This window comes from Melopsittacus undulatus, chromosome 1, assembly GCF_012275295.1.
Source record: "Melopsittacus undulatus isolate bMelUnd1 chromosome 1, bMelUnd1.mat.Z, whole genome shotgun sequence".
NCBI lineage: Eukaryota > Metazoa > Chordata > Aves > Psittaciformes > Psittaculidae > Melopsittacus > Melopsittacus undulatus.
The window spans coordinates 119,092,241-119,109,230 of NC_047527.1; the positions used below are offsets into that span (position 1 = coordinate 119,092,241).

The following is a 16,990-nucleotide window of genomic DNA, read 5'->3' on the forward strand; positions in this document are numbered from 1 at the left end:
GTAGAGGAGAATAAATCAGGTGTCATTTCTGTTAGGGAAGGAGTATACATAAACATGTGCTTGTTTACATATTTCACTAAATATACTCATTTTTCATTTGACAGGATTTGTCTTTAGTGAATCTGAATCAACTGCATTAGAACAATTTGAAGGTGGCCCTTGTGCAGTGATTGCACCAGTACAGGTAAGACGTTTTTATTGTAGAAGTGGTTGAAAATTAGTAAGCCCAAAATCTATTCTGTATGTATGTGGAACTAAAATAAATATTAAAAGAATTACAGATCAGTTATATTTGGATTTCATAATACAGTGTGGAGGAGACAGAAAACTCAATAGAGAGGCAGAGATAGTCTGATTTTGAACTATAATTTTACAGAAGTGGATTTGTTTGAGAAGGTGGTGCAGTTTGGTCCAAGCAGAGGTTAACTCAGAAATGGGTGGTGCAGGGTAAAGGAGAGAAGTAAAAAATCAGATATAAACGTAATCCTAATCATTTCTCATCTGTCAAATTCCTTGTCCTTAAGAAGGGTAATATATGTGTCACAATGGCTGCTTTAGCAAACTATATTAGAAGGATTTGAAGTAATCAGTTTTTGAACCTGTCAAGGCTTACTATGTGAGAAAAGGAGAAATGTAAGCAGAATAATTGAAGTAAGTCAGGTGCATATATTTTTATTCTGGATACATGTTTAGGATTTCACTTGTGCTTCAGATATGCTCAACCAACTGTGATTGTGATTTTTTTTGTTTGTTTGTTTGTTTTGGTTTCTTTCTCCACTTGTAAGTTTCTAGGGCAGTTCTGACTCCTGTATAGATTATATGACCTGTAGGCTGGGTCTGTTCTGCTAGAGAAGTTTGTCTAATCCGTGACTTTTCTTCATTCTCTCAGGAGCACTCTGTAGAATCAGGCAGACACCAAGTCATGGGCCAGATTACTCTATTGGTAACCTGCTCTTGACTCATTCTTACATGCAGATCAAATTCTGCAGGTGTGTCTAGGTCGGAATTTAGGCCTTGGCCACTGATAGTGGAAATTAAAGTCGTGTAGCAGAGTTCATTTGATCATGAACTGGAAGGTATCTCAGTCAGACAACTTGCGTTGTGGAACATCTCTGGTGTGTATAATGTCATAGTCTCCTGTTCTGGTTACTTCAAGATGTTGTAAACTCCGGTCACACCAAAAGACTTGTGCCACAGGAAGAAGCACCACTTGTGTAGGTTGTAAACAGACAATAGAAAAATATTGTATTATGAATTGCACCGTGTAACATGGCTGTGTCTAGTTCTGTGGTCTTAAAAACAGATGTACAGTGTCTCTGATGTTAGAATTACAAGTCTTTAATTTGGAGGAGTGGAGGGAGTAAAGAACAGGACCAGTTGGTTCCTTAAAGGCAGTGCCAAGTCTTTACTGTATTGAATGTTTTTATAGACAGTGGATTTGCAGATTTATATGTAGTTAAACTTCCTTGAAATTAAGTAGTTAAAGCATGTTTAAAAGTGAGATGAATTTCATGTAGGGATGGAAGAAGTGATCAAAGACATCTTGCAGTGCCTACTGCTGCTGTGGATTTCTAAAAAAGATGTGCAAAAGATCTGTGATAGGAGAACAGGGTGAGACTGTAAGGGAAGAAGTGAAAGTTGAAGCATCTATTTTTAAGGTGCTACAAGCACTTGAAACAGCATCTTAACAGAGTAATTACAAAGACCAGGAGTCTACTTCCCAGAATTTTTTCTTTCATTGTTGCTTCTCTTTGAGTCTGTTCTTCTAATTACATTAGTGTTGATGGAAAATAAAGCAGGGATATACATATGCATCGTTTTTCGTTATTCTGATATGTGAATTATGAGTTGCAGTGGTTAAAAGAGATGGGCTTTTTACTCCGTTAATGCAGTCCTTTGAGTTCAGAGATGTTTATGTAGATATACACTCTGTACTTGAAGCACGCTTGAGATTTAAACTCGATTAAGTATGAGGCTACCTTTGTAGTCAGTTTGAATGGGAAAAATCAGTAAACAGTGCAGGCTCAGGGTCTCCTACTAAATGATGAGCAGCTTGACACCCTTCTAATAACATACAAAAATGCTTTGTGACACAGTGTAAAAGTTGGTGTGTCTTGTATTTTAATATTATTTTATGTTTTGATAATAAAGGCATTCCTTTTGAAGAGGCTTTTTAGCACTGAGAAGTCTAATTGGAGAGACTGTCCAGGTACTGAGACAACTTCTTTTTCTCCTTATTTTTCCATTTGAATAATTTGTAAAGCATGTCCCAGTACAAAGACTTTAGAATATTGTATATTTTAAACTGTGCTTCCATGCCATTTTGAGTTATACAGTATGCATACATGTCTCTAAACTCCCATTTATGAGGTCTGTGCCTATCCATAGTGCTTCTGTGTTCTATAAATATTTAATTGAAAACTATTATTAGGAAAGGAAATGGATTAGAAATCATATTAAACCACATATTTCTAAAGACAGCTTTATAATTATTTGGTCCAGTATAGTCCAACAGCAATTAACATTAATAATTAATAAGATAAAGTAATCAACTCAATTGTTTAGATAACAATGCATTAAAAAAGATACTAGTGGCTTATATAATGTACTGATTAGCAGCAACTGAACTCATGTAGGTTTCTGACCTTTCAGAAGAGGACCAGAAGAACCTTCTCTGTCATACATTATGTGACATTTTGGAAATGGCTTGCTCTGATAATTCAGAGTCGTACTCTCTGGCAACGTGGATAAGAGGAAAAACAACTGAAGAAACTGCTAGTATTTCTGAAAGTCCTGCAGAATCTAGTCGTCAAGAGGAACAGCCTTGTAAGATGTATTTCTAAACTAAATTACTCATCACTTACTGAAGTATTACATTTTTTTTGAGGGGGCAGTTGTTTTTGTTGTTACACAGATGTTGGGTTTTTTTTTTTTGCCTTTGTGATTCCATTAGCAAGAGATGGATTTTTGTCTGTTGTAATCAGAGGCATTGATCCTTCTTGTTGAAAGGAATGTGCTATCTATAACTGCACTTCTAACATGTGTTTCTTTTGAATTTGAGCAATTTCCATAAATTTTCAATTTTACTTTGTTATTTACTGGGACCTGATGTGACTTTAATTTGAAAAAAATTTATATGCTTCCTAACACTGGAGGAATATTTTGATGTGTCACTTGTTGCTTTATTTCAGAAGAGCTTTTGTAGGAAATTCTGCAGTGCTTGATGTGCTATAAAATATTCTGGATCCCCTGTTATAGAAAAGTAGTATTTTTTGCTTTGATTATGTGCAGTACCAAAACAGCTTAATCAAATCTAGTAGATTGAAGAGGGTTTTGTTTTTTTTGTGTTAAAATTTTCTGGTTACCTGTTTTTTGGAAATGTCATAATTCCTTCATATCTAGCTTGGTATTTTGCATAACTGCAATAACTGTCATAACTGTTGTTTCCCAAACAGTTTGAAGAAGATTCTGTACAGTTGTTCCATCCAAGGCATTAAATGGGGGTTTGGGTTGATGGCAAATTGAACATGAGTTAACAGTGTGCCCTGGCAGACAAAAGGGCCGACTGTGTCCTGGGGTGCATCAAGCACAGCACAGCTTTCTGGTCGAGGAAGGTGATTGTCTCACTCTACACTGCAATGGTGAGGCCCCATGTTGAGTACTGTGTGCAGTTTTGGACATCTAAATACGAGAAGGTCATTAAGCTATTGGAGTGTGTCCAGAGCAGAGTGACCAAGATGGTGAAAGGTCTTGGGGGCAGGACTTATGAGGAGCAGCTGAGGTCACTTGTTTTGTTTAGCTTGGAGAAAAGAAGGCTGAGGGGTGACCTCATCACAGTACACAACTTCCTTAGGGGGCACAGTGGCAGGGGAGGTCTTCCAGAGAGGGTCTCCTCTCTCTGGTAACCAACGATAGGACACGAGGAAATGGAATGAAGCTGTGTCAGGGACTGTTCAGATTGGACATTAGGAAAATGTTCTTCACTGAAAGAGAGGTCAGCACCAAGACTGTCAGAAGGAACAACTGGAGGACACTCTTAATCGTGAATGCTTCATCCCTGGCGGTGTTCAAGATCAGGTTGGATGAAGCCTTGGGTGATACGGTTTAGTGTGAGGTGTCCCTGCCCATGGCAGGGGGGTTGGAGCTAGATAATCATGAGGTCCTTTCCAATCCTAACTATTCTATGATTCTATGTGATTTAGTGTTAGGTAGTCCTGTGAGGAGTGAAGGGTTGGACGTGATAATCCGTATGGGTACCTTCTAATGGGAGATTCTATGATTAGTCACTGACATCAGGGATCTAGTAAACATAATCTGTTGCACTAAGTTACAACGTCTAGTCATCTAACTGCTGTGGAGCCAGTGACATGGGAAGTTTATCTATGCACACATGATCCTTGAGATGTATTTCTTAATCTTTTATTAGGAAATACCTAACATGTTAAAAGATAAGCCTCTTTTAGTTTTTGTTCTGAATGTGTCCCTTCAGAAGTATGAAAAGCTTTTTGCATGAGAGCATGCTTATAAAGGTGCCATCTTTTGATGGAAGGAATATTTTATTCTGCAATTTTTGGCATAACTACAAAGTAAGAATTTTACAAGTAGATGCATATGTGCACAGCCAGCTATAGCAGTTAATAGTGCCTGAGCCCTTTATGTTACAGGTCATCTTCATCTGCTTCTATAAGATGCTCCATGTGCTTTAGAAGGCCCAAACAATAATTAAAATGTTACTTAATTGAAAAAACACAAGTCACCACATAAGCAGGGGTTTTGTATTAGGAAAAAGTATAGAGAAAGTTGTAGATACAGCTTTTGTGTTTAAAAGAAAAAAGAAAATTTCCCTTTGCAAGATAAGGCTCTTGTAACTGAAATTCCTAATTTCTGTGGATTTTTCAGTTGTCTCTGAAACTTTCTCATATTATGAAGCTTCTTTTGAAGAAAAAGTGAAGCAGAGCCTAGTAATCCATGCACTTTTACTCTCCTGTTTATTAATATATTGCCTTATTCTAAAGAACTTTTAACTATAGAAACTGTTTAGCAGGTCTTGTTAAACTCACAGTCAGTAACTGCTCTCAACACACAATTAATGAACTAATCCATTCTGTTACATATCTACATTTTTCATATTTCTGAGCAAGTCTACAAGTTCTGCATGACTTGCCCTCAGTACCATGGAATGTTCTTAGGAACAGCAGAATACATAGCATGAAGTCTACTTTTGTTATGAGCAATGTTAATCTTTGTTGTTCTTATCCTACATTCCCTGCTAGACACTGAATGTACCTCTTGTATGTATTTTATAGTTCAAACAGTATTTTACATTATGTGTATAATGCAGTACATTTCCTGATTTAATATGTATTTGTTAGGGTTTTTTGTTTTGTTTTTCTTTTCTGTCCTGCTAGACTAGCTTCTTGCCTGGTTAAGCTTGGGACAAAGATGTGGAGAAGAAGGTATTATTAATAATGTGGAGTTCTGTTACTACTAGTGCAAAGGGATAAACTTATTTCATGCTTGGTTGCTGTAATCAATAAAAATAGGAACTGGCATTGTCATAGTTGGTAGGACTTAAGAGATCTGTGTGGGAGTATTACAAATACAATTCCACATGGCAGACTACTGCGAATTGGAAATTGAGTATGGGAATGTGTTTATAATAAAACCATGAAATATCATTAGACACAGCATGAGTTTCTATCCGATTGTGTCTGTCATACAGCTCATGTTCTAATGCTGTTTGTTCTCTTCCTCTCCTCTAAGCACTGTCTTTATTTAGCGCTGTTTGGGTTACATATAGTTACACTTTTCTTTAGGGTTTCTACTTCTTTCCGTTTGTTTCAAATAGTAGCTCTCTTCCCATTTCACTCTGTTCTGTAGTAACAGAATGAAACTGCCTATCATCCTGCTGTGTGAACAAAAGGTGGATTCGAGCACACTTACTGAATGCAATAGCATTTTTCATCTGCTTTTGTGGTGTATACCAGTGACTTCTTGTTGGCCATGCATTGGCTGTAGTAGTGCAAGTTCCCAGGTTCAAAGATTGCTTTATATGATTTAGTCCCTCTAACTTTCTGCTTACAAAACATACATTTTTGCATCAGGGTTAGAGTCTGGAGCATTTTCTGCAGTTTAGATTTATTCTTTCATATTTTAAATAAAAGTCTTAAAAATACATTTTCTTAAGTTTTGTTTTGCTCTTGGTAATGTAATTTTACTGACTCTGTGTAGTTTTTCAAAAGTCAAACCCTAATACTCTTAGGACTACTGCTGTGTTATTTCTGAAGTAGAAAATGAAAGTATTCTATTGCTGCAGAAACTGTTGTATTTGCACGTAGGAGAGTCAAGTGCATCTTTCAAAATATAATCAGAAAGGACATAAAAAGCCTTTCCTAGAATTCCTGTGGGAAGAATTAGTCAGTAGTATTAGCCTTATGACTTCAGGTCTTCAATGAATTGAATGCAGCCAAATTCAGTAGCTACGTGGTCAGACATTTTTTTAAATATTCATCATTAAGTGGCATATATCAGAAGGCTCATTTATATTATTCTTCTAGTAAGGATATGAAGTCCTTGTGGACCTAAGGGGCACTAAAGACTGCTAGACTCGTAATATTTGAAAGCCTGTAGATTTTGATAATTTCACAACTGGCAAGTATAACTTCCCCTTGGTAAAAAAAAAAAAAAAAAGGATTTTAAAAGTTCATTTCATCTCTTTGGTTTGGAAATGTTGAGGGGAACAAAGGTATAAAGCCTGTGTTGAACTTGGGAAGACACTAATGCTGTATTTTTTTTCTCTCTTGGAAACGAATCTTATTTGAAAGGCTTCTTAAAAGAAACCATTGAGAATTTCTTGTTTGTAATAAATAGACATTAAAAGAGAAAAAAACCCAAGCAAAATTTTGGTAATAGAAATGTATATATGAAGAAAAAATACAGCTTACCTACATTGATAAAATGATCCAAATAATCATGCTTGCTTTTCTAGGAAATAATACTTCTTCTTGACCTGCAAAATTATATTTACAGTATGCATATGCTTGATGACTTTGTGATGGCCATGTTTTGTAAACAAACCAAGTGCTTAGTATTTGACAAATATTTTCAAGGCTACCCACTCCAGTGGCTTTGTGCTTTTAATAAATTGATTAGTCCAAATAGAAATGTTCTCACTAATTTGTATGGTGGAATCTTAATGGTGCGGTAAATTAGTTTATACTAATCACTTAAAAAATTAGATCTCAAGGGAGGATTAAAAATATAATTAAAGCTTGAAAGTATACTAGCTTGCTGTGTGTATCTTGTGTCATTTTTTTTGCCATGTGTAGTGCTGAAAAGTGTCTCTTGTGTATAGCTGCCTTGGCTGTCGAAGAGCTTGGCTTTGAGCGATTTCATGCATTAATTCAGTAAGTAATATGTTGGAACATTTCAAATACAATATTTTGAAGTAACACTAATATTAACAGCCCCGAAAGGGGTATGTTCAGGAACTTTTTGTGTTACACATCAGGTTAAGCTTAGATTTCAAGTTTTGGTTTGGGGGTTTTGGTGGTTTTTCTTTGCATTTTGCTGTTTAAAATGGAATATTTTGAGCTTAAGCATTAGCTTTAAAATAAAACTGGAGCAATGTAATGTGGGAAATATGCCAAATAACTTGTGCTTTTCAAATATATGAGCACATCTTATTAAGATTCATATTTAAGTTGAAGATGTTAATCCTCAGTATTTATACGTAGTCTTTACAAGTAATTATAGCTGAAAAACTTTATATATACTGAAAAAACATGATGTAGTATTTCTCCTTATTTGACACAACATAAGAAACATTTGTAAGAATATTTCATCTCTAAGACTGATTTTTGTTTCATGCTTTAAAAACTGCTGTCTTCTGGGAGTCTAAATGCAGAGCTTACAGTTCTAGTAATTGTTGAAATAATTATAAAAATAAATCCCCAAAGAGGAAATAAAGAGCAACAGAATTTAAAAAACAGCTGAGATGGAAAATGTTACTAGTTAGAACTACAGTAACTACTGGTTATCATATCAGTAGTAATTATAGTTTGTTCTTTGAACCCATCATCATATGATGAAAGAGAAAGGTATACAATTTCTGTAATGTTATCTGATCAAAACACTATTTTCCTGCTTCCCCTACCCCTTCCACTCACCTCCATGTTTGAACCTTTCTCACTGAAAATTAACACTGGCATATGCCTTCAGAGCAAGATGAATGATGGATTTCAGAACTGACTTTGCCTTGCATACCTTGTGTGCCATGCATACCTGTTGATAATGAAAGGTAGATTAAAAATTTCAAATGTTAGCCAGAATAAACCTGTGTGTGGATATATATTTTTGTAGATGTTTATTTTTTTTAAACAACACTTAATAAAAGTGTGCAAGAAATTAACACACAAGTTTATGCAAGATGAGCAGAGAGTGTGATCTAGTTTGAGTTACCCAATACAACCTGATGTTTGTGTTCTGAAAAGTATTTAGCTCTGTCCCAAGAAATAGAAAATGCATTATGTCACTGGAACCTTGATGGATCTTTTCCTTTCTTCTTTTTTTTTTTTTTAATTCCTTTTTTTTTTCTTTACAAATATATGATCACCTGGAGTTACCTTATCATCCAGACAGCAACACTATTATACAACTAGATAACTTTCCCAGATGTTAACATACCACTCACAGTTTTGAACATACTGTTTTTTACCAGAGCTAGTCTAACAAAATCAAATTTTCATGGGAAATGGAATAATTACTTTGAAAGCCTGAAAACTGTTCTTACCTGAAGGTTTGGTTTGTTTTTTTTTTTTTTTTCCCACTGTTTATGGACTGAAAGTCTTTCAGAATGCTGTATAATGCAAATTTATTTTGGTGTTATATAGACTATTCAGTTTCAGTAACAGTGTGTTGTAGAATTACTGGTTCAACCCTCTCTGCTATTTCACAAGTGTGTATAACTTTATGCTTAGTGTTTGCATATAAAAACTATGTTCATTTTTGAACATTGCTCCAGAATTATTCATCTTCTGATGGGTAAATACTAATGACTTTATGGCAGTTATAGTAACTCCAGAACAGCTGCTGTGTCATTCTGTATATAACACCAGTTTTACCCAGCTTTTACTTGGATATTTTCATGTTGGGTATTAGTAGTTCTTATCTGTGCTTTGTGACACTATGTTAATGCCTCATCTAAATATATTCTTTTTTGTTGGGTTTTTCTATCTTCAGTAAACGAGCATTCAAAAGCTTCCCTGAAATGAAGGATGCAGTTTGGGACCAGTATTCGGTGTGGACAAACAGATTTGGTGTATTGCTCTTTCTGTATTCTGTAATACTCACAAAGGTTTGTGGGCTGTTTGATACTTTTTATGTGTGTGTGCTTTTCTTTAAGAGAAAGTTTGATCATATAACCCTTTTTTTTTCCATAAAAGGTGAACACTAAACTGATAAACTGAATCAAATCTAGACAAATGCATGGAATGGTGTCTTCATGTTGTAGTTCATTTCCAGTGTAAAAACCTGAAAACCTCAGTCTCTCTTTTTTTCTTTCCCTTTAATGATAGAATTACATATTTTGGAAGCATATTTCCTCATAAATCCCCAACATCTCTTACCAAGATAAGTGTGTTTAAGTATCAGTTCATATAAGGACATCAGCCTCCTAATGTTTTACTGTTGCATTCTGTTGTTGTAAATGTGGCAAGTTATTCCTTAAAAGAGAAGAAAAGTTTGTAATTTTTCTGCAGGGTATTGAAAATATTAAAAATGAAATTGAAGATGCAGCTGAGCCATTGATAGATCCCGTTTACGGTCATGGAAGGTAAGCTGCAAAATACGGTTGCTGCCTCTTGAAATAGATTAGTGGGCTCTTTTTTTCTATGTTTCTGTAACTTATCATTCTTTTAGGAAATTGTTGATATGGCAACAAAGATTAAACCATAACTTTATAATAGCTAAAAGTAACACATTTCTGAGGAAATGCTTCTGTTATTGCTGAATTTTCAGAGTAATAATTCTCAAGTTCGGGGCTACATTTTTATATCAAGGTGTTGGTTAAAAGAGTAGAGATGGTATTAGCATCACTGAATTACAAATACAACCTGATTAAAGGAATGTACTTAGTCAATACCTGCTTAGCTGACCAGGTAATACAATATTTTTTCATTTGTTAGAGTTAACCACTTTTTCAGTAATAAATTTTATATCCCTTTTGATACGCTATTTCTTTCTGTTATGTAGCCAAAGTTTGATAAACCTCCTATTGACGGGGCATGCTGTTTCTAATGTGTGGGATGGAGACAGAGAATGTTCAGGAATGAGTAAGTTGATTCTGTTTTATGTTTGTTCATATTTTTTACTTACTGTAACCTACAGCATGTGCTCTATTTCTGTTTTGATAGTCTTTGTTTACTGTCCTTTAATTTAAGCAGACCTCCAATGGAAATAAAACATACTTGCACTATATATCTGATGTTAGTATTGATGAATACAGGATTGTCAGCTGCAGGTTGAAATTATAAGAGAGCTTGTGGCCTGAATAATGGAAGGGAATGCAGTCTTTGTAAGTTGTGAAAGTTGGTCATTACACTGGAGATAGGACCACTATTCAGAACAGCCTCATCAAACTAGAGAAATGGACTGACAGGAACCTCATAAAATTTACTCACATCATGCATCTGGGGTGGAATAAGCCTATGCAAGAGCACAAAGCAGGACTGGCTGGCTAGGATGCAGCTTTGTAGGAAAGGACCTGAGTGAGTAGTCCATGGAACATCAGTGTGCCATTCTGGCAAATAAGGCCAGCTGCATTGTGGGCTACATTAGGAGGAGGGCAGTAACAGTTCTTTCTCTCTGTCTGGCATGTGTGGGACCACCTCTGGAGTGGTATGTCCAGTTTGGGCTCCCCAGTACCAGAAAGATACTGACGCAGTGGAGTGAGTGTGGTGGAGGGCCACAGAGATGATTGGGAAACTTTGTGTGGTTTTTGCATTTCATCTGACAAGCAGAAATTATTTGAAAGCAGGAACACTTGGATTATGAAAATGTTTGCATCCTCTCTGCTACTGCTCCAAAGTTTATCTTGGGTTCATCAGTATGCCTATTACAAGGATTTTTCTGTCATCAAAGTCATCACTTTTTGATTTTTAGATTGTGATTTATCAGTCTGAATTGTTAGATTATGATCAATCTGAATTGCTCTTGCAACTTTCCTTTGCACTGGGATAATTTGCTGTTTAACAATTTAATATAATTTTTTTTAAATCTTTGCAGTTCATCTTCTTGTTTGTCTTTCAGATTCTTTCTGATAGACCTTATTTGTTAGTTACCCAAGCTAGAATTGTTTTATTTTTCTGAGAATATTGAACTCATTGCACTCAGTAATATTTCACATTTAGGTTCCCATCAGTTCTGCCCTAGAAATCCAGAACTCCCATAGAAACATCTACCTCTCTTTGGAGTGAGAGAAGGACCAGAATATAATCTTTCGTACTTTTTAAGAATCTCGTATTACATATTCTGTTTTTCACCAGTCGAGTAATTGAACTTAACTAATGTTGGGAGCCCTCCATTTTCTTCGAGTTCTTGGGATAATTACGATCAAACCCAGCTAATTCACTGTTCTAAGTCTATAATCGGTATATTACTAAGTGATTTGTATAGTCTATCAACAAGAGGGATGAAGAGCAACCGGTGCTGTTCACAGCTGCTTAGGCAAGACTGAATTTTGGGTACATTGTCACATTTCCTATATCAGTCATGTTTGTCATCTTCATCAGTCATTTCTCTAGCATTTTGACTTTCTTTGGCTTCTTTTCTACCAGTGCTATGGATTTCTCTTGCAGAAAGGTTGCAGGTGTAAAAACAGCAAGTACTAAATGTATTCGCTGACTATTTTTTGAAGTTAGCTCTTTGTGTGTTTGTCTGGTTTAGTTACTGGTCACTTAACTAAAATTCATCTGGGCAAGGAAATACAAGTTGGATGGTTTGATGTTAGTATTGTACAGAGCTGATTGCCAGTGCTGCTTTATCTTTCCATATATAAACATAATGGAAAGATTTCAGGTACTTCTGTGATTAGGAACTTCTGAAACAGGGACAGGGGAGGTATCCCTAGCACTGGGGGAACAGTGGTGCTAAGGAGCTGTATAAAGCAATGGATGTGCTGTAGTTCATGGCATATTTGCAGGGACAGCAGTGAAGGGTGGAGCAGCAGTGTGAAGACTCAGCTGCAATGCAGGAACAGAAAAGATGCTAGTTAGGTGATGCTGTTATCATAAGTAAACACATTTACTAAACTGAATTTCTGAAATGGCATTTGCCTCACCATTTTTATTCAGAAGTTAAGTAATGCTGCTTTAACTCGTGTTCAGCTGCTTAGGTAATAATTTTTTAATTAAGAAGAAAACCTTTAAAATTATTTTAAAGCCATTTTAAAGGTCCTGCCAGTAATTTTATCAGTGACAAAAAACCCATACTAAATTAGAAACTTCAGGGATTACCAGGTAGTTTGCAAATTATACTCAGAGCTCTGACTCTTACAGTTTGCATATTTTCCAAATATGCTAGGAGTTACTAACTGGAATTATTCTCGGTTACCACTGACAAGAATACCAGTGGAATGCTGTGTCTTCTTAAACTGTGTATTATTCCCCATTCAATATTTCTTCTTACTATATTCTCATCTCTTCCACAATTATTCACAATAGGAAGAATATAGGGAGGTAGATATATTTTTTCTCTTTTCTTAAAGAGTTTAATTCTTATGTGATGTGTAGCAATTGAATATAAATACAGAAAATGCTGTAATAGGTTTTTCTAAATAGTATCCAAGATTTCCTGATGTGTTCATGTTGTCACTAGGTGGCGGTATCTGATATGGTTGGAAACGTTCATTAGATTTTTAAAACCATCGGGTTTTGGACCTGATTTTTTTTTGTAAAGGCTTGAGGTTTCTCCCTTTTTCTAAATTGGAGTACGTTGCAAAAGTACTTTTTTGAAAAAGTAGAAACTAACTTTCTGACAAGAGGTGTACCTGTTCATTTTCTTAGGTGATCTTTGGTGTTACCAGATCTCTTGCAGGGGCATGGGGTTTTTTTTTTTGGTGGGTGATGATATAAGCAGGGATGAACTTAGATTTAGAGCAGCTTTGTTTCCTTTGTTTCCTTGTAACGCATAGAAGAGTGATTTTTACTTTTGTTCCTGTCTTCTCAGTTGACTAATTCTGAAGGAGGCATGGGTAGACTGATGACTGTGCTGAAGTTAACCTAACAGCTTTCAGATACATGACCAATGTAGCTTGACTATGAGATGCTCAGTTACCTGTCAAGGAAAGAAAATACTTAAATGATAGAATCATTCCAAACCATTTTCTGAGTATGAAGTATTATTTATATGTGACTTTGCTGTACTGATCTGAGCAATAGCTACTAAATCTGAAGCGTTAGTTTAGCAGACTGAACTTTACATTGGTATCTGTGAATGATTTTTAAGAAATACATGTTATGTGTTAAAATTTTTTTAACATTCTGTTGCATACTTCTGCCTTTCATTTCCCTTCATTGCACATATAAATGTGTTATTTCTGAAAAATAGCTCTTCCCTAGTTTGAAGAATCCTTCACTAGTGGGTTTTTCCTTTTTTAATTGGGCTAGTTCTCTTGCCCTCGGCTCAAAGAAGGGATGAATTGTTTCAGCATATGGTAGTTTATAGCAACACAGATAAAAGTCATTGAGATAGTGGGCTGCTGCAAAGTATTATCTGTGCCCCCCTCAATGTTTTATTTCCAAGAAAATTTGAAGATAATCCTTAAAAACACAGTTTCAAATCAGAGAATTCTGCACTGTAAAAAGAACCTTTTAATATGTATAGCTGACAACTCCAAGGAAGCAGTTGTACTTCCAGGCCACAAAGGCAGGGAGCAAGATAGTATCTGTAAGGTTTTGGCAGTTGTTGAAGTTGGGTGGTTTTTTTTTTTTGTTTCCTTTGGGGTGTTTTTTTTTTTGTTTTTTTTGGGGGGGAGAAGGGAGTTGTGTTTTTGTTTTTTTCTTTGGGGGGGGTGCTAAACAATAGAAGAAAAAGCTAAACCATCACTATAGTAACTTCTGCACTGTTGCAAAATTCAGTGAGGTAAGCTTGAAGGTGGTGAAGGGAGCATTGGCATACCATGCCTAGTGCTATGAGTTATGGTGAAATGCAGAGTTGGTTTTTGGAAGTCCAGAAATATTTAGAGGAGTTTATTTTACTTGCTATGGTCTGAGGCTTTAGCCCATCGGTAAGGCTTGTCATAGTTTTATGCTGCTGTACATGAACGATCAGTGTTAAAAAACATAGTTGGAACTTAGTGCTTTAGAGGGAGCTTTCAAATAGAAAGTCAGTGTGCTCTGAAAAAAAGAAATATGGATATTTTTACATTGGTCATGGTGTATGTTCCCATGCTTATTTGCAGGATCAGGCGTGTGCTGCTCTTTATTTAGGTAGTTTGGGGACCTAGCAGAACTGTTCCAAGTAGACAATACTTGCACTGCTGAGATGTGTATGTAAGCTCAGAGCTTCTTTGAAGCCTTATGCTTATAGCTAGTTTCTAAGCTTGAGTTTTGAAGTACTTTTATTCTTCAATAAGGGTCTGTAAGTGCTCTTCCAATCAGTTGTACATAAACATTTCAGCTATTCCTGACAGCTGTGTGTGTGTTTGAGAACTGTAGGATGCATTAAGTGGAAGTCAGAACAGAATGCCAAATGGAGTAAATGCTTTCTTTCCTACAAACAAAACTATTATTTGCAAAGTTTTGTTATTCAGAGTGTGAAATTATAAAGGATAAAAATTACCAGGGAACTATCTCTCTCAAAAAAGAAGGGGAGAGTCTGGGGTAACACATATATGCATATATATGGGATTCTTTCCTCTTCAAGATAGCTGCTTTTCTTTTTTTTTTTTTTCTGAGAATAATTCTGGTGCAAGTTACAAGTACTTGGTATTCTACCAAATCCAACAACTTTTGAAAAAAGGCTATCAACAATAAACTTGTAAAACTATTCATTTGGCTCTTAGAGCGGGAAGTTATTAAACTGTTATTGGCTTTTGACTATATCATGATGATTTGCTATTGTAACTAAAACTGCATGGTTCTTAGAATTGTTGATACTTGATCAATTTTTAAAGTTTAAAAAAAACCCCCAAACCTGCTTAGAAGAGTCTTTGCAGATTTTTCTTGTAATTTTTTTGTTTTGTTTTGAACAGAACTTCTTGGTATACATAAACAGGCAACAGTAGGCTTTTTGACATTGATGGAATCTCTGAGATACTGTAAGGTAAGCAGTTTTATGCATCATATAAGAATTTTATTAAGGTGTTGTTGACCTCTTAGTATTACCAACAGCTTCACTGTGAATTTGAGATATTAAAGAATTCTCAGAGAATGTTGACATTAAACCTGAGAATAATCATAGAATCATAGAATAGTTAGGGTTGGAAAGGACCTTATAATGCCACATGAAAAACAGATAAATGATAAAGTTGTTAAATGCATCTTATTGAGTAAATGTTGTTGCTATTTAAATTAGAACTTTATTGTACCAATGTAATATGGCCAGGTAGAAGCTTATGTTTTTACTAAAATAAGGCTTAATGCAAGTTATGCAGATGGTTATAAAACTCTGAAGTCTCACAGTGGCTTGCTGTTATGAATGTTGCAGTTTTATTGTGCTTTTATGCTATTACTGTCTTCAATTTAAGAGCCATAAGTAAATACGGTAAAATGAGTATAAAGTAAATATATTCTGAATAGAATATGTGCAAGACCTAAAAGCTACTTACATATTTATCTGTGAACATTTGAAAGTAACTGAAGTGCAGCCTAGTCCATATTGTTTCATCCTGTTGTACATTTCTTAAGGTTTTTATTTGAGAAATTTTTTGCATTACAAATACTACTTTGAAACAATGTTACTACTCAATTTCAAAAGGCTTTTTGATTATTCTTGTTAATCTCTATTGAATACTTGTAGTTTATCTCAGGGTTAAAGAGGATTAAGTAGTTTGCACAACATTGGTGTATTGACTGTAACTAACTGTCCATTTATTACGTGTCAGTTCTGAATTGATTCATCCCAAACCAGCTAATAAGTCATGTGGACTTCTACCTCATTTAGCATCCAGTTGTAGTATTGTTAAGCATTAGAGTATGTAGGTACAGTTTGAAGCATGTCTCCAATGGTGAAATAAGGGATATTGTTGATACTACAATCTCACTGCTGTTTTATTTCAGTTAATTATCATAAGCTGTCTTGTTTTTCAAGTCAAAAAAGAATCAGTGATCGTAATTAAAATCTAAGCATTTTACACTGTTTTGTCATCTCATTGATCTTTTATGTTAGTTTTCAGAGCAGTTGGAACTCCACTAACTGAATTCTTACTAACTTGATCACTAACAAGATGAGTTTTCTGGGTTTTTAATTTGTGTTTCTGATTTTGTTGCACTTATTTAGGTTGGCTCCTATTTGAAATCTCCAAAATTTCCCATTTGGATACTTGGCAGTGAAACGCACCTCACAGTCTTTTTTGCCAAGGTATGTTAGATGTGTTTTTTGGTGACCTCGGGCAGATAAACACCGCATAAATTCAAAGTTCAGATCTTGCTACAGTGTGAGTTTCATGTGGCTTTAATGTAAAAATGTAGTCACCAAACCTTTTAATTAAGCCTTCCCTTGAAGGCAGAGTTGTTAATATGGTTTAATGGTATCTCATAAGTTTTAGTGAAGTCTTTCAGTTCTAGCTTAATTTATTAGGTTGGGGGAAGGTTATGCTTTAGAATACCATAATTGGGATAAGCACTGTCTTAAATTTCTATAGTGTGAGAGAGATAAAAAGGAAATAGTTATGTGTACGTGCCTGTTAGTACATTAATCTCCCTGACAGTACTTTTGCAATTTTTAATCTATAACCCTAGTTTGTTGTTTTGGATTTAAATCGCTATCAATA

At 35.3% G+C, this 16,990-nt stretch overlaps 1 protein-coding gene across 7 annotated transcripts in view; it reads left to right on the forward strand.

The window, feature by feature from the left end:
* MINDY3 (MINDY lysine 48 deubiquitinase 3) overlaps positions 1 to 16,990 on the forward strand; it is a 52,167-nt gene that overhangs the window by 8,557 nt on the left and 26,620 nt on the right. For 5 of the 7 annotated variants that reach the window (XM_034061537.1, XM_034061544.1, XM_031052435.2 and 2 more), the window contains exons 2-10: positions 105 to 184; positions 2,152 to 2,209; positions 2,653 to 2,826; positions 7,355 to 7,406; positions 9,241 to 9,355; positions 9,759 to 9,832; positions 10,252 to 10,331; positions 15,251 to 15,321; positions 16,498 to 16,578. In XM_034061537.1, the coding sequence (XP_033917428.1) occupies positions 105 to 184; positions 2,152 to 2,209; positions 2,653 to 2,826; positions 7,355 to 7,406; positions 9,241 to 9,355; positions 9,759 to 9,832; positions 10,252 to 10,331; positions 15,251 to 15,321; positions 16,498 to 16,578 (785 nt within the window). Of the gene's footprint in view, positions 1 to 104; positions 185 to 2,151; positions 2,210 to 2,636; positions 2,827 to 7,328; positions 7,407 to 9,240; positions 9,356 to 9,758; positions 9,833 to 10,251; positions 10,332 to 15,250; positions 15,322 to 16,497; positions 16,579 to 16,990 lie in introns of those variants that run through there. The other 2 variants (XM_031052437.2, XM_031052438.2) reach the window with 2 other exon arrangements.